The 18,568-nt window shown below is 45.1% G+C and overlaps 1 protein-coding gene across 1 annotated transcript in view; it reads left to right on the forward strand.

The window, feature by feature from the left end:
- Positions 1-1,770: 1,770 nt before the first annotated feature.
- The window catches only part of KLF13 (KLF transcription factor 13), a 39,022-nt gene continuing 22,224 nt past the window's right edge, over positions 1,771-18,568 (forward strand). The window contains exon 1 of the mRNA XM_053364829.1: positions 1,771-3,086. Within this exon, the coding sequence (XP_053220804.1) occupies positions 2,549-3,086 (538 nt within the window). The 5' untranslated portion in view covers positions 1,771-2,548. The remainder of the gene's footprint in view (positions 3,087-18,568) is intronic.

The following is an 18,568-nucleotide window of genomic DNA, read 5'->3' on the forward strand; positions in this document are numbered from 1 at the left end:
TTGGTAATCTGTGGTAGTATGGTGTTCTGCATGAGGCCAGAATTTGCCTTCTCTCAATCTTCTCAATTCTGCACCCCCTCGGTTCAGTGCCTTGTGCGGCAGAACTGCAGCACCACCATGAATCCAGTGCTGTCCATTACTGAATGGAGTCCCCCCAGAGTGGCCCATGTGACCAACGTGGCATTCTCTCCTGAACTGGCACACTGTTGTCTTAAGCATATCCGGTGCCGTGGTGCAAATACCTTTATGGCGCCTGCCTGCCCCCCCCCCGTTTTCCAGAGTTGTCAACCTTTTTTAAGTGGGGGGGTGAGCGTTCAGTCTGGCTCGTTTACATTGTGTGGTCCGACGCGTGCTCGGCGCTGCACGTAAGTAAAAGGCGCGCAGATCACAGCCCAGATGGTCTCCTGCAAAGCCTCCCTCTAAGTGCCTGGTGGCCCTTACTTGCCCCCATCTGGGGAAGTCTGCGCCACAGGAGGGCCAGCAAGCAGTTCAGGTGGCTTGTCGACTGTGCCATCCTCGCTTGGCGCCAGGATCGCACAGGGCGCTTCCCTGCTCCATTCACAGACTTCGCAGGGAGGCGCGCAGGCAGCGAAACACCAAAGAGGGGTGCCCGCCTGCCTCCAATCACGCCCATCAGGCACCCAGGCAGCCCTGGCGGGAGGGGACACAAAGGGGCTTCCCTGAGCTGGAGGCAGTGCACTCCAATGGGTGGCTGAGAGGTGAGGAGCAGGCTGCCCCAGAGCGGGGAATGGAGTCAGTTCCCTGACTCTCCTTACCAGACACTGGCGCCCTGCGCCACTAAAGTCTATGAGTAAGATGCCCATGCTGTTGTAGAAGGAACCTATACAGTTGAGCATGTGTCCATTTCTGTGCAACCTTTAGCTTTTCTAAGATGACATTTGAGTGCATAGGCCAGAAAGATTGTCTACAACAAGCCACACACTGTATTCAGGGAGCTGCCTTCTAGAGTATGCAATCTGTGTGCAATTTCTAATTATGCTTCCATCACAAAAATCAAGGGTTTGTCCACACTCCCATTTCTCCCTCACCTAGGAAGTATGGGTCTAGGCCATTTTGCCTTTGCCACAACACTTTCCCCTAGAAAGCCCGTCACTTTGGGGCTAAATCAGGGGCCCACTGCTTATTTTTAGAGTTATGACTGAATTTTCTTTAAAGTGATATCTAAGACAAATCTAAAGGGTGAAACTTCTAGACTTTTCATCAAAACAGTATGTGCTCACCTAATTGTGACATTGGTCACAAGAATATGCAGCCATCCAGCTTGGCGCTTGGCAGTTGCTGACAGTGACAGATTGCAGAGCTCTTTACATTAAAGTAATGACAGTTTGCTGATGATGACCGAAGTCACCAGCAAGTTGCCTTTTAAAAAAGGGTTAAAGTGTGGAACTGCAGTTAACTAAAAACACATTGTTTGTGCCTGTTCTGTTCCACCAACGTTTGCAGTGGGTTCATTTGTTTTTCACAACTCTATGAAACATTCCTGGGTTGGCATTACTAGCCTCACCTTTGTATTTCAAGTACTGGGTCCAAGGTGCCTGAGAGAATTGAAGGCTTGTTAAATTGCCCTTCCCTAGTAAACACTTTACTGTATTGTGCCCTCAAGTTGTGAAGGCTCTGCAGAAGGAATGTGCCTGAAAACAAATAAGAGGTTAATGACCGCAGCACAAGTTACTTACATCATTAGTCACTTTGCGCATGACAGCATGTGCACACACAAGAAAGCTTTTCAACTGCACATGTACTGTTTTGCCAGAGGAAAAGGCAACCTCTTTCTGCAAGGAGATATTTTGTCTTGCATAAGAGAAGCCTAAGAGTAATCTTGAATTTCTTGCCTTCTGTTGGGTCATGGGGGGGGGGGGATGCATTAGCCCACAGAGAAGTGCAAATGTGGATCTTTTTATTTTGATTGGCTAATCCCAAGCCAATCAGCTCCTTCCTTTCGTTTAACTTGCTCTTAGGCTCTGTCCAAACTCAAGTTCACAGCCACATTGCTCGCTCTGCATTGCTGCTGCTCTGTTCTCTCCGCTGGCTCTCTGGCGGCTGCAGCAGGAGCAGCTGCTTCAGCAGCAGCTGAAGTCTCAACTTGCTGCTAACCTGATCAGCTCAGGATACAGCTTCTATGTGACATCACAGCCAGATGTTTGGCAAAGCCACACCCCTATGAGGGTCTGAAGCAATCCAAGGAGTAATAACGGACCAGCTCAGTCCTGCTGTCAGAATGCACCCGGGAGACTGGAGGAACTGCAGGCTTGTTATTGTGGACAACCTTCATTAATTTTGTTTCAGACAAAAAGCTGTTCTGGACGGGGTTTGTTTTGCTTGGTGTTTTCCCTGGATGCCTTTCCTCTTCAGAAAGAGAGAAACTGGGTGTGACCCATACAAAGAAAGTACTTTTCAGGGAGCTGTGGAGCCAGCTATCTCATTTTCTACAAAAAGGAAATCTCCAGGAGCGTGTATGTGGGTTTCTTGAAGGTTAACACAAAAGGAAAAATTGCAGTTGATTTATACACCTCAGGAGGCGTGAAAAATGGCAACAGCCGCCTACTTTGCTGCCGAGTGCCTTGTCTCCATGTCCAGCCGTGCTGTAATCCACAGCCCCATGAGGGAACCGGCCCCTCAGCCGGTTGGGAGAGCTGCCCCCCGCATCATCTCAAACAGAGCTGAGAAACCCGAAGTGAAAGAGGTTGGGAGAGACAATGGAGGTGGGTCCTCTGTATATGCTGTGGCCAGCATTTTAGCTGACCTAAACCAGCATGTTCCACCAAAGCTTTCCTCGCCTCAGAGGGAGAATCTTGAGAGTGTTGACAGAGGGGGGGCTTCTCTTTCCCACAAAGAGTTTGGGGAGGAAAGTGTCTTGCTGGCCGGCAAACATGAAGGAGGCAGAGCAACCACACCTACCAGCTTGGGGGCACCGAGTCAGCCAAGCCCCAGGCAAAGAAGCAGGCGAGGAAGATGTCGGACTGAGCCTGAATTACCTCAGAAGAAGCATAAATGCCACTATGCGGGATGCGAAAAGGTTTACGGCAAGTCGTCCCATCTGAAGGCTCACCTACGGACCCACACAGGTTAGTGACTGGCTGGTCTATTTCCAATAGCTTTGTTGGGAGGAGAGGGAAGAGAAACTGGCTGATGTTCAGGCTCCCAGGACTGAAGTCTGGGACAAGTTAATGAGAAAAACGGTAAACCTAAAAACTTACAGTGCAGCTCTTGTTGCTTCTGTAACAGGTAGTTCAGCCGAGCCTGTCCTTAATAAACACAGAAGTGTAACTGTGACCTGCTGCCCTCCTTTCTTCACTATCTCTGCTCCCTCCTGCTCCCTCCTTAACCCATGCCCTATTTCCAGGCATTGTTTCAGCTTCCTCCACTTATAGCCAGCAGAACAGCCCCTTCTAGGAAAAGGAGCATGTGGGTGTTGTTGCTATTTGGTTGTTTGTTTTGCAGTGATGTGGAGACGTGGGGTATTTTGGTGCTCTCTATATTGTAAGTACTGTCTTTCGGCGGTACTGTCTACATTTCTATGGTTTCTCTGCAGCGAACCTTCTGGTATCGCAAGCTATACTGAGACCCAATCTGTTAAAAGGTGGCCTAGAAATTAAAAGAATGAAAAGGAGAGAGGGACACATTGATCAGAATCCATAAGCAGAAACGGGGCACCCAAGAGAGTAGCGTGGTTAGTGCTTAAAGCAAAGTGTACCCTGGTGTTTCACAGAACAAAAACTGTCAATAGTAGTCTCAAAAATATAGTCACCTCTTTTCTTCAACAAATTTTCACAAGGAGGGGGAAAATCATCTTGGCAATTCATTGGCCACAATGAGTAAACTGGCCTCCTTTCCAACACCAACCATGACTGGGGCTTATTGTTTCCACTTTTGCTCTTATCAAGGGAGCTGCGAGTCAGAGTGCAAGGAAGTCAATGGCAAGAGCCAGCCGTTTCTGGGTCCCCCACCTGCTCTCCTTATTTAAGAGTTGGCACTGCTTTTGAGTTCATATGACCAGTGGCTGCTGGTTACCCACTTGTAGTTGTGCAGGTTAATGATTTTGCAGAATACAGTGATGACCCCAGGCAGTTTGGTGCCTCCCACAACATGGAGCACAACCCACCAGGAAGTTCTTCCATGAAAGACCCTTCAAAATGGTCAGGAACTGTGCAAGCACAGCCATGGCCTGGCATAGGAACTCCCTTTAATTTCAAGCGGCTGGGAGAACTTCCTGGTGGGTTATACTCCATGGGCTGGATCTGCCCGCCTCTCATTCTGCCACCTGTAGCCACACCCAAGCTGCAGCTGGAGGAGAGGTGAGCTGCTGCCTCACTGTTGAGCTGCTTCTGACCCACCCTTCCTCCCATTTTGTAGTAACCTCCAGAATAACCAACAAACCAGGGCTTTGCTTGGTAAAGGCATTAAAAACAAGCTTTCCAAAGAACAAGTAACACCACCCTCCATAGTCCTCTAAAAACAACAGGGCAGCTCAGTCCTAAATGCTTGCTTTAGAATTAAGTCCCCTTTATTTGAAAGGGTATTTCTTCCAAGTTTGCATCCTTTGAGTTGCCTCTCCTGACACCCTCCCTTACTGGAGCTTTCATGTTTAATGAATAATAGCTATCCTCTCTGTTGCTACTCAAAGTTGGCAAATTGTAGATGAATCACGCCACACTCTGCTCTTGCTCAAACTTTTCCTTCGCTTCTTTTAAACATGGAGACAAAGGGATTCTAAGCTTGTAAACTGACTGGAAACTGAAGCAGAGGATGCTGCTGGGAAAACTCCCCTCTTTGATACGGAGAAGGAGGGCTTGGCAGCTCACGCCTCTGGGGAGGGGAGGGGAGGGGAGGAAAGCGCTAGTAGACGTCATTCAGGAATGGGCTGGGGAAGTGCGAGTCATATAGGGACACTGGCTTGCAGCCCTGCTCTCCTTTGTTGTTCTTACTATTAAAAATGAAGCTCGCCTCATTCACTTGTTTCCTTCTGCAATGCAGGATTTAGTTGTGCTGTTTGTGTTGCTAGAGCTAGGTGGAAAACAGAGGTGGCAGCGACAGGGCTTGGTTGCAGGATTGGCTGAATCCCAAAGGCTTTCAAGCTTCTTTGTTTAACCATTTCCTACTCAGGCAGACAAGAGGAAAACAGGCCTTCCCAAATTCCCCTTCTTAGCAAGGAGTGGGTCCCTCTTTGAAAACAGTTTGAGGGGGCTAATATTCTTCCAGTCCACCCTTCATAATAACAAAGCATTTTGCTCAAGGACCAGCTCACATTAATTCTATGCATGAACAGCTACAAGTCACCTCCCCTTCTGGGCTTTTTTCATGAGCAGAGATGTTTCCAATCAAATATTATTGACATGGACAGCAGCCTGACAGGTAGAGAAGTGTATACCAGGTAAAATCCTCTCTCCCCTCCCCCAGTGTCCATTTCATTCAGCTTCATCCCCAAAGCCTATGGGATGCCTGCAAGTAGGACATGAGAGAAACATCAGCCGGTGTTGGGAAGCAGACTGCCTCCAAACATAAGGAAGAGCACAGCCATTGCGCCCAGTAGTCACGAACAGACACCCTCCCTGAATTTGTCCCATTCTCTTTTAAAGCCATCCCTCTTGGCGATCATCATTGCTTCCTGCTGCAAATTCCATAGTTTAACTATCTGCTGCATGAAGAATTTTCTTTTATCTTTCCTGAATCTTCCAACATTCAGCTTCATTGGATGTCCATGAGTTTGTGTGTTACGAGAGAGGGAGATAATTTGTCTCTCTCTCCACTTTCTCCATACCATGCATAATTTTATAAGCCACGGTCATGTCACCTCTTCCTTGTCTTTTCTCTGTAACAAGGGTCGGCAAGGTTTACCTTGCCTGGGCTGGTTCACTCCAGTGGAGATTCCTCCGTGGGCTGGGTCGTGTGCGCGCATGAGTGCGTGTGCCCGCAATTTCCGGCATCTGTGCATGCGCAGACGTGATTTCCGGCGCCGCAGAAGCAGGTCCCCGTGCTGCACAGCGCCGGTTTAGTGCAGCGTGCGGGGACTCACCGAGCGGGCAGCTCGGTTCAGGGGCAGCTTGTGGGCCAGTTAAATGACACCTGTGGGGTGCTTGTGGCCCATGGGCCTTAGGTTGCTGACCCCTGTTCTATACTAAGAATGCTTCTTTGGTCATAGAAGAGTTGCTCCATCCCCTTGATCATTTGGTTGGTAAAGGTAAAGGTAAAGGACCCCTGGACAGTTAAGTCCAGTCAAAGGCAACTATGAGGTGCAGTGCTCATCTCTGCTTTCAGGCCAAGGGAGCCAGCGTTTGTCCACAGGCAGCTTTCCAGATCATGTGGCCAGCAGGACTAGATTGCTTCTGGTGCAATGGAGCACCGAGACAGAAACCAGAGCACACAGAAACGCTGTTTACCTTCCTGCCACAGCGGTACCTATTTATCTGCTTGCACTGGCATGCTTTCGAACTGCTAGGTTGGCAGGAATTGGGACAGAGCAATGGGGGCTCACCCTGTCATGCGGATTTGAACTGCCAGCCTTCCGATCAGCCAGCCCAAGAGGCCCAGTGGTTTAGACCACAGCACCACCCATTCCCCAAGGTGGGAGGTCTTGCTCCATTTCCAAAAAGTGGCTAAGTTTTGTTGAATGGCCCTCTGTACTGAGAGGTAGTTTTGGGATAGAGAGGCAGCGAATGACAAGTTTGCAAAAGGGCTGCACTAGATGCACACCTATTTCAATTTTGGGGATGAAAACAGAATCATGACAAATGTACAAAAAACAAACCTACAACACAGAATGTATTTTCTATCAAATAAGCCATCCCAATTGTTATAAAACTACACAGAAATTTTCTCCCAGTTCAAACACCCTCCTCCTTCAATGTCCTCAGCCATTTTGGAATCATATTGTGAATAGGATCACATTGTGAGGGTCATGAATCGGATTTGGACTTTAAGTGCTGACATCGCTGAGGGCAAATAAAGCTTGTTTAAAGTGAATGCTGCTTCCAGGACTGTCCACATACATGATACTAGGAAATGGATGTGAATCAGGTAAATGAGAACAAAGGAAGTCTATCTAGAGTAACGCTTCACAAATAGTAGGTGTGACCTTTCAACACTGACAAGATGTTTGTGAAAATCACCCCTCCCTTTCTATATTGGTCCTACTTTACACATTATAGCTACCTCAAAGAGGTCAGCTAAATTGTGGGACAGCTCCCCATGTGGATCAGGCTGCTTTATCACCACATTTCATCAAAAAATGTTTCAGGCAAAGTGGAAAGCAATTCAAAATACACAGCAATTGATCTGTTTCATGTGGATGGTTCAGCATGCAGGAATAGCTGCCACAAGGAGCGAACTAAAGCTGTATTTACATAATGTTACATAATGTTAATGTGTGAGCTAGCAAAGCTAGATCTGTTTTGTCAATATCCAGCAGAATTTCCCAAGCATTCCTCTCACCCTGGTCCTGAAAAAGGGGCCATATGTCTTCAGTTATATGTCTTCACGTTACTTGCAGTTGCACGCCATCATGGGACTTGAAGTCTAATCCTGCTATGTATGGTTATGCCACGCTTTCTAAATCGATGGACTGCTTTTATATCCCACCTTTGTCTCTCAGGAGCCCAAGGAGGCTCACATGGTTCTCCCCTCCTCATTTAATCTCCACAACAACCCTGTGAGGTAGATTTGGCTGAGAGGCAAGAGTGACTGGCTCAAGGCTTCATGACCGAGTGCAGATTTCAGTCTGGTCTTCAGGGGCCTAGTCTGACACTCTAACTGCACCACACTGTCTCTAATGTATGAATTAGTGAATGAGCAAGATTGCAAAGTAATCTTTCAATGCCAGCTTAAGGTATACTTGATCATTCAGGCCTTTGGAAGATAATGGAGAGTGGAAAGCCACATGTGACCATCAGGGCTATTGCTGAAATACTGGAAATATTTTGCTGCCCATAAATATTCTCAGTGTGCCCCCCCCCCCAGTTTTTAGGAATTGTATTTTTTATTGTGTGTTGTATTTTACAGTATGAACAGGACCCAGGCAGATTCTAGCTGAAATTCTGCTTTGATGCTTCCACTTTTTGGCGGCTCCCCTGACACATGCTTGGTTTTGGATTTCATAGGGCTCCGGAAAAACAGGCAATCATTCATACTGAGAACTTGATCTTCAGGAGAGAAGGAAAATATTTCACATTATGACTGGTGAGATGGAGCTAATTTTCTATTTCTCCATCTAACACTCAACTCAATACTTCTTACTGTTGGGTTTTTTTTAAAAAAATTTATTTAGCACCATGTGTCCAGGCCGCCCTGCCCACATGCCATCATTTGCCTCCCTAAAATGGAAGGATGGCAGACCCTGATGATCAACCCAAAACTTCAGCTGTTTTTGCCATCTTGGATTCAGCATTTGTTGTTTGCGCTGAGGACCTTGGCTCCAAAGCACTGCAAATTTCTGCCTCAATAATATCTACCCCCGGTGTGTCTCAGTTCCTGCAGGAACACAGTTGTGATGGAACAGGGTCACTTACACACCTTGCAAGACCGGAATAGCTTGTTCAGCATTTTATACGCCAGGTGAAAGTTAAGAGGAGCCCTTCAGGCAAAAAGCAGAGGATCACCTAATGATTGATTACACTCAGACAGAGACATACGGGACACCTTGTACTTGTTAGACGCGTGTGTCTCTTTTGTCTTTTTCCTTTGGGCTGCTATGCTCATAAATAGTAGTTTTCCCACTGCAAATTGATAAAGAAATCTAAACTCGCATGCCGGAAGGGAAAAGAAGAGTGCTGGAGTGAGTGGAAAACTGGGGCTGGGTTTGTGCTGCCATTCTCTGCGATCACAGAAAAATAATAATAGAGCATGGCACCAAGCGTGGAATTCAGTTCATTGAGTAGTCCAACTTCAATTTAAGAAGGGCCAAGTTTCTAGCTCATATACTGATGAAATATAAGTGTAAGAGAAGAAGAACAAATAGAGCTGAAATGCTCTACCTCCTCAAAAGTAGAGGAGTGGGGCTCTGTGTTGCTCTCCAACTCCTTCTCAGGACTAGAATCAAAGAATTCTTATACATCTGCTTATCTTGCATAATCTACGCAGGTTACGGATACCATATTTTTATAGCACAGAATTTAGACTGACAGTGCAGAGCACCCTCACCCCCAGCATGGAATTCATAAAGCCTTCAAAATGAGTAGCTTCTGATGTCCCTTAGATCCCACAGCAGCAGGAACTGGGACCTGTTTTGCCAGCCAAATGAGTGTGTGCTGCCCATGTGTTCATAAGCACAAGTTGTTCATCATACTTTAACCATAGTTTACATTTTCAAGAGTGTACTTAAAAATCATTGGTGTATAGCTAAAAAAATATGGCATCACGGTACCGTTATTATTATAGTTAATAGATTTTTTTAAGATACCATTTACAAACAGTCTCAAGATGAGTTACAAGCTATATAAAAAATACTAAAATTTAAAAACACTAACACTAACAGACTATCTTTGACCCCCTGCAATACTGAAACCCCATCCTCCCAACCCTCAGTCTGACTCACTTCACAGAGTTGTTGCCAATATAAAAATTACAATGAATGCAAAAATTGGTGGCTCGTGGGGTTGCCTGAGCTTCCTTCCACAAGACTGACTACAGGAACTATTGGAAGAGCAACCATGATGTTTAGAGATCATAGTCTGGTGGTGCTTTTAAATATAGAATCAAATTATAGCCTTGCAGTCCTGCAGCATTTTTATCCTACCGGAGCTCTAGAAAGAACCTATGACTGTATTTTTGGGTCTAGGGTAAGTCCCTGGCCCCATTCTGAGTTTTAGACAATTAGAGGTGGTAAGGAGGATGGGCAATGAGAAACAGGCCAAGAGGTTTCTGTACCACTCCAAATACGTTAGGGATAACATCTGAATAACATTTAGTCACCAATAGCATTGAGATGCAGCCCCACCACCTGACATGCAGCATCCATTCATATTTGACAGAATCCGACAGCTGATTTGCAACAGCATTGAATAAAATATCTGCTGATTTCCTCCATTTCATTTAATCAATTCATCACTTAGCCAGAAAATGCTCCATGGGAGCTGCAGGGAAGGGCATCAAAACCAGTCAGAAATCACATGCTGACATCAATGAAATGTGAATAGCAAATATGATGGGGAAATTTTCAGTTTATAAAACAGAACTCCGACTAGAACATGTGCCAGAGATTGAACTAGTTTTGAAATTTTGTTTCAGCCACAGCTCTGTACCTCACCAGCAGGTAAACAGCCTCCCCCAGGCCGCCTGCAATGTCAGAGGGGCTGAGCCTGGCTCTCAACCCGAGAAGCAGTTACCACACAGCACTTAATGCCACAAGATTCCTGTGCATGTAGCCTTACTTAATAAACAAACAGGAAAGCAGCATCCCATCTACCTTTGCCATCTAGGACATGTGAACAGCATATCTTTCTATTGTCCCTGGAGAGCCATTTTTGCAAAAAAGGCAGAAATATCCTACTAGCATGGAAATACCATCGACCATGACAAAACATTCTTAACAACAGATAAGTTGGTTTCCTTTTTTACTTGCTGAAGGCCTGTGTTAGATTCAAAACATTTGCCCCCTCTGCTGGGACAATCAGCCTCTGAGTAGGTGCTGTGTGCCCTTCCAACATTTCCCAGAAACAACAGCTTTCTCTTCAGGGAGGGGAGTATCAAACCCTCTCAACTTTCCTCTCCTTTTTTGCAAATTTAGTACAGTACTGATTTAAACCAAAACAAGCGTCACATGGTAGCACAGGAGATATCTGTCTAGATTTCCCCAGAATTTTCCTCTTGGTGTCTTATCCCCAAAGCCCTTAAGGCAATGATAAAAATAAATAATTAAGCTTGCCTGGAGGAGTGGTCAGCTTCCCTGGCACAGGTTCTCCAATTCCTCTTCAGTTTGCTTCCCATGGGAGCTCATGATTCCTTACAATTGACAAAAGTCCTGATGATTTCTGTAGGTCAAGGGAAAAGAGTGCATTCTAAATGCAAAAGAAGTGAAATTTGATTCCAATCAGAGCCATGAAAGAAAGGCACCAGAGCCACCTGGAATCAAGGCCATTATACTGTTCAATGAGAAGGAGAAAGCCCACTCCACTGGGAAGTCTGCCAGTGGGAGCCCCAGCGATATTAACAAGAGCTGTGCAAGTAAACTCTGCTATGACTGTCATTGTAAGGCTTCCACAATTGCCCTTTCCAGTGGTTAATTCACACGTAAGAGGGTACCTTTGGATGTTCTGTCTCAAGCACCACAGAGTCTTGGTCTAGCTCTGAGGGGAAGAAAATGCTTTGTCTTTGCAGGGAGGGGAGAACTTCTCTGTTGATGGTTTTAATTTTCTTCCTCAATTCCCATTCATACACTACCACATCCTCCTCAAGCCCTCGTTGCTTTTTTAAATAGGGAATGGGATGACCCAGCTCTTTGGGTTTGGATATGCTGATGCTGATAAATGTCTGCTCACAGGAAAGGGTTCATCCTTTTACACATAGAAAAGCTGACATTCCTTAACCCAAGCAATATATTTTGTCTTGAATAGCTGGGGGAAGATTGAGAGATGTTGTGTTTCCTTCCATCTAATGCATTCCTGCTGTGTGTTTGCAGACATGCTTTTCTGTATTGGGGCACATTCAGCAAACATAGTTGCAGCCTCGTGTGTGAACCAAGCAAAGGCAGTGTTGGATGATACCCAATGACTGAGGTTATTGGGAAAGAAACCAGACTCTATAGCAGTAAGAGGATCACTCTGCCCAGGTTTGCCACTCCGTGACAGGGAGCTGCAGCCAGTCCTGTGTACCATACCTGTGAGGGAAGGGGAAGAAATTTGATTCAGTTTACATTTAAAAGCAATTTGTACTTCCCAAAACAAAACCTAGACAAAAACGCAGCCACCCTTCATAATTCGCACTTCTCTGAATTTTGCAATGCTTTTCTCCAACCAAGAAAATTGTCCAGAAATGCATAGGCTTGGGTAAAAATGCACATATTAGTGAAAGTAGCACACCCAAAAAAGTGTTAGGCCCTGCTTTGCAAAAATGTGTATACTGGGCAAAATAGCATACAAGCATGTGTATATTAGGATCAATTCACACTAAAATGCTGATGAATTTTTGTGAGAACTTCTAAATAAATAAAGTAAATTCTATGGCTAATGGGGAACTATAAGGAACTGAATGTTAGACTGGAAAATAATAATAATAATAATAATAATAATAATAATAATAATAATAATAATAATAATTTATTATTTATACCCCACCCATCTGGCTGAGTTTCCCCAGCCACTCTGGGCGGCTTCCAATCAAGTGTTAAAAACAACACAGCATTAAATATTAAAAACTTCCCTAAACAGGGCTGCCTTCAGGGCAGTCTTTGAAAGAGAAGATAGCTGCTTATTTCCTTCACATCTGAAGGGAGGGTGCTCCACAGGGCAGGCGCCACTACCGAGAAGGCCCTCTGTCTGGTTCCCTGTAACCTCACTTCTCGCAATGAGGGAACCACCAGAAGGCCCTCGGCGCTGGATCTCAGTGTCCGGGCTGAACGATGGGGGTGGAAATGAGAAATTGAGAGAAAACTAAATCCCTATGTGTACACTTGTAATATCTAAAGTGTATACCAAGTAATATGAGAAGAGGTCCTTGGCTTACCATCCATAATCTGATCTGGGAAGTTTAAAGTAGAATCTCTACACCATTTCACATGTTAGACAGCAAAACACCTAGCTGTTGCCATCAAGAGTATTCAACAGGGAGCGACAATTTGAGAGCACCTGTACAGTACAAATGCTTCCAACCTTCCACCCAGTTTGCCATATTGACACTTTATATTTTTAGGTGTGTGCTTATTTTTAAAGGTGTAGAATTAAATAATCTCAGGTGTACATCTGAAAAGGTAATGCATGAAGAAGTCTTTCTTATTGGAATCTAGACTCTCAGTTTGAAGGTCCAGGGTGGTCTCTTGTTTTAGTTGCTCTGCATTATAGCTCTCATTTTAATAAATTGGCCTTTGGACAAAAGAATAAGTGGTGGAGGATTTTCTGTCTCTGGCGTCTATTTATCCAACACCCACAATTCCCCCTTCCAAACTCTTCTAGATAATGAGTCAAATGGCTTCATATCAGTTCCTTGGCAACATTAGCTAGAGATAATGACAAGGGAGTGCCAAGTGACTAATTAGCCCTGTTAACATATCAAGCTCACAATCGAGACAGTAGGCTTTGTTTTCCACTTTCCGACAGAAAATTAAGAGGGCAAAATGTATTAGATATTTAATGTTTTTTTTTAAAGAACAATATAAATTCACCAAAAGGAGAAGACAAACTGATTTAACAAGGTTAGCCTAACCCTCTGACTCAAGTGATCTGTTGCAGATAACTGCAGTTGTGACTCAGAAATGTCTCTCTAAGCAGTTGGGCATGAACACAGGAGCATAGGAAGCTGTCCTCTAATGAAATAAACCCATGTAGCTCAGTCTTTGCTCCAGTGGCTGGCAGACGCCCTCCAGGGTTTCAGGCAGGGAGTCTCTCTCAGCCCTACTTTAAGATCTTTGGGAGTGAATCCGGGACCTTCTTCATACAAAGCAGATGCTCTGCCACTGGCAGTCAAGGAGGCATCCTGAGAAAAGGACTCACATACCTTCTAAGTGGGTTTCGCAAAAGCCAAGGACAACTCACTCAGCGTCAGAGATGCTGACTTGTGCCCAGGGGGCCCAGCTGCATCATGCACATGACGTCACATGGTCAGGAGGAGGCTGAGTGCAGAGCCCAGCATAGCACTGTTTCAATGGCCAGCAGCTCCTCTCTCACAGGAGGAGCGGCCACAACAAGGCGATCCCCTCCCAGCAGATATTAGGGGGGTGAAGACACCTTGGCACCCCTCATAGAGCTGGCACCCCTACTCAGCAATGAATTTGCAGGAAGTTTTCCTTTAGATCTAAAAATGGAAAATTCCTTGTATGTTAAATCTCCTCTATGTACATAATAAACTCAAATCCACAATAATTCAAGACCAGACTATACAAACCTCAAATCACAAGGTAAAATTGTTCCACCAGTCCTCAGATAAGGGAGGGAATTGCAAATCAAAAACTGCTAAAAATCCCTCTTAGAACTCTTTCCCGTCCTCAGGAAATGGGGAAAGATGAGCCAGTCAGTTTTGATGTCTCAGTTTCTCATTTTTCCAATGTTAATTTCAGTTTACAATGTCAGGTTGCATTAAAGAACAAAACAAAACCTAACAAACATTTTGTATGCAATCATGCTTAATATACACATTTTGCAAGTAAATTTCCATAATGTATGTATGTTTTCACTAACATAACCAAGTCTACACACAGTTTCCCTAAATGTAGACTGTTTTGTATGCATTTCCTGACAGGAGAATGGTATCACAAAATTTGGAAGAGAGTGAATTTTCAGGAAGAGCTGTGTCTCGGTTCAAAATTTAGGTTGGATGGATTAAAATGTGAGTTCTTTTGTTTCTGAGGAACCATTTGATCCTGCATTGCCTGACCACCCACACTACTTGCAAACATGGGCTTAGTTCTGTGCTAGGTTCAGACTTAACTGATCCTCTTTCCATCAAGGTTATACCTAAAAGGGGTGTGTGATCAGAGCCAAGCCGTATCTTGTGCAGAAGCTTCCCTTCCCTTAGGTGCAACTACTGAGCTCCACAAGGGCTTGCAATGCTGCAGCACTTTGAAGATGCCCCAGGCCAGCGTCTCCCATGTCTTGGAAGAGACCTTTTTGTATAGTGAGACAAGGGAGAACAAGTTACTTGGGCAATAAAACCTAATTTCTACTTGCTTCAACTGCTGCATAGATAGAAATAGGTCACACAATCTACAATGCAGGTTATACATTGCTTTAAGCATGCTTTTTGTTGCTTAAGTGTCTGCAGCACTGTCCATTACCTTTTTCGATAAAAATATGTGACCTCAATCCAGATTGGAAACACAATGTGTGATGTCTAATCCTTTCCTCCCCACCTGTTTTCATGCCACAATTCACCCCGAGCTATTATTTGTCAAAAATGAAAGCAGCCAAGGCTGTTTGGTTCTTATATATAGGCAAAACACAGAAGCAAGTAATTGATCAGAATGGGGTATTTATCAGCTGTAAGCCAAATGCTTTCCTAGGCAAGGCAGCTTTGTCACATTGGCGCTACAGAGATGTTAAACCAGTGTTCAGGGAGAACATGCCAGTCTTTAGGAGCACCACACTAGATGCTGCTTTTTATTTATTTATTTAAAAGATGTAAAATGTTTAAGGTGGCTACTAAAAGGAAAGAAACAGAAATACAACAAAAACACCTGTTGTTGTTTAGTCGTTTAGTCGTGTCCGACTCATCTTGACCCATGGACCAGAGCACGCCAGGCACTCCTGTCTTCCACTGCCTCCCGCAGTTTGGTCAGACTCATGTTTGTAGCTTTGAGAATAGTGTCCAACCATCTCGTCCTCTGTCGTCCCCTTCTCCTTGTGCCCTCCATCTTTCCCAACATCAGGGTCTTTTCCAGGGAGTCTTCTCATGAGGTGGCCAAAGTATTCGAGCCTCAGCTTCAGGATTTGTCCTTCCAGTGAGCACTCAGGGCTGATTTCCTTAAGAATGGATGGGTTTGATCTTCTTGCAGTCCATGGGACTCTCAAGAGTCTCCTCCAGCACCATAATTCAAAAGCATCAATTCTTCAGCGATCAGCCTTCTTTATGGTCCAGCTCTCACTTCCATACATCACTACCGGGAAAACCATGGCTTTAACTATACGGACCTTAACAAAAACACCTAACACATCATTAAAATGAAAGCAACCACAAAGGAGCACTTTGGAAAATTTAAAACCAATGTTTAAACGAATCCACACACACAAAAAGGCCTTCCTAGAGAGGAAGGTCTTAGCCCAGTGACAGAAGATGGCCTCATTGAGCAAGAAGGCACAGGGTTTGGGTGTGACCATGAAAAAGGCTTTTGCCTTGGTCCTTGGGCCCATCAGGACTTTGGGGCAAAGAGGAGGACCCAAATAGGTGATTCCATATTCAGCACATGAGCACTTCTGAAAAGTCATAGGAAAATATACTCAGGCATATGGTGTGGGTTTTTTACTGGGAGGACAAAACAAGTGCCAACTTGACATTCAAAACATTAATATAAAGCAACAATTCAGAATCTGTTTGAAGAGAAAGCATTGTTTCCACATTTCCAAGCACAAATGCATTTTTCTGTTGTCTGGCTTTGCACGTTTGGTGCAGGTCCAAACCTGGAAACCTGGAACGAGTCCATGTTGGCCACGTGGTTCCCAGTTCTGTTTTATAACTTCATGCAGGACTCAGTGTTTTTCCTCCTTTTCCACTCCAAATAATCCTGGATCAGCTGTTTGGATGTTAGCTCTTGCTGACCCAGCCAAAAAAGAAAGGAGAAACCACAACCCAAATTTAAGTGCAACCATTTCAGAAGCAATTCTTGAGGGATTTCTCCCTCTGTGTACACTTCTATTTTTGTAGCTTGCTGGTCACCCACTTGGCTTTTGCTGGAGATGAGGCCTCACGTGGTCAGTGAGATCATTATCTTACTGCATATTGTGAGACAACGGTCGGACAATGAGGGTTATTTAAGTGCAGACACAGAGGCCAGACAAACGTATCCTGTGTTTTGCAAAGCTTGCTATTTCAGTGGTTTATGTACAGAAGATACAGTTGGGCTGAAAAAGAAAAATTGGTAACATTAACAGCGTCAACTAGCAACAAAGGAATAGTTTCTGAAGCTGTGCTCTTGACATTGAGTGCTGCAGGCAAATTAAATGAATAAATCCAAGCAGTTCTTGTGGATTGTGTCCACCAGGCAGTTCTCCTGCAAAGCCTCAATGAAAGAGAGGTGGACACCATTGCAGACAGAGGTGCCAGGCATTTGTTTTGCCTTCTTTGGGCTGCAGGGGAATGAAGTCCAGTCACCCAGCTAGGACTGCCAACCAGCTACTATGTATTGTACGGGTGCAATGACCAAAGCCATGGTTCCCTCCCAGGCACTTGTACTGAGGGTTGAGAAAAGAGCAAGCTCCAGATTATCTCTTTAGCACTTCCTGTAGTGTTAGCAGCACTGAAGTTACCTCCCTGGGGTGCAAGCCTGTGCAGTGTGTAGGGAGGTCCTGGGATGCCCGAGCATCAGCCTCGCTGATGAGGTCCAAAGGAAAGCAGAGCAAGCTTGGCTGTGGGAGTTGCTGGGAGGCACTGCACAAAATGCCATCCAACCACCTTGGGGACTCCACTCCAGGTTTTACTCCTGAGCCTTTTCTTCTCCCAAGGACATTCCACAAGGCAGCAGAGGTTTAGGATCATGGTTTTCTTTCTCCTAGTTGGGCTACCTTCCTAGGTTGACGAGCCCCATCTGCACCCACACATATTTTAGAAAATATGGCTTGAAACCATGCAGAGAGAGTGCAGGGACAGATGAACACATAAGCAGAACGTCAGTTTATTAAGGGGAGAGATACATATGTCAGCTTTTGCATACACTTTTCACAAGCAGCTAAACCCAGGTATAACTGACATCTCCCCAGGGACAGCATAATATGAAAAACCCCTTATGTCATTGTTCTTTGGCCTGTGAGCATTCTTGTAGGCTGGGGTTTTTCAGAGCAAGATCTCCCTCAGATGGTCCTTCAAGAGGATCTTCAGTGCAGGTTCTTCTCGGATGTGCATTCTCCCCAAGATCCACAGGCTGTGGGATGGTGGGTTCATCCTGTCTGTGTCCAGGACAGGGTCAGAGCTAGGCATGCTACCAAGAGGCCAATATTTCTGAATGGAAGACTCTACCTCCCCCTCCCCCACATTCCTGCTCACACCAGAACTTCCAGAGGAACCTAGAACATGGCAGATCAAATAAGCCCAAAAGACACAGACAAGCACAATGGGACCCCCAAACAATGTGAGAAATAGAATCATAGAACCATAACACTGCAAGGGACCTCGAGGGTCATTCAGTCAGAGGCACACCTAGGGTCCCTTGTACAATGAGCTGTATCAGTCCCGCCCATGAAAAATCACATTACTGCAGAGAAGAGTGGGAAGCTTCTCCCACATTTGATCTCGCTAAGACAGCAGCTTTGTGTTCCCACAGACATCATACACCATACTGTCCATAGTCTGACAGGTGATGTTTGCGCGCCCTGCTTGAGCCTGCATCCCTAGAAGGGTCCAGTTTTGCCTCTGTATCTAGTCCAACCCCTTGCAATGCAGGACTATCAACTAAAGCATTCATGACAGATGGCCACCCAGCCTCTGAAAATACAATATGTTGCAGCAATGATACATAGAAACATATCTAAAATGCAGCCAAAAAAAGGTTGAAAATACAAAATTCCCATATGAATCTGAATCTAGAAAAATTTATTGTAGGGTTGTTACTGATGAGATGTCTGGAATGCATATTATTTCACTGCTTTGTCAAAACCTATTTAGAATCATAGAACGGTAGAGTTGGAGGGGACCCCAAGGGTCATCTAGCCCAGCCCCCTGCATTGCAGGAATCTCAACTAAAGCAACCATGGCAGATGAC

Source organism: Podarcis raffonei, chromosome 14, assembly GCF_027172205.1.
Source record: "Podarcis raffonei isolate rPodRaf1 chromosome 14, rPodRaf1.pri, whole genome shotgun sequence".
Taxonomy (NCBI): domain Eukaryota; kingdom Metazoa; phylum Chordata; class Lepidosauria; order Squamata; family Lacertidae; genus Podarcis; species Podarcis raffonei.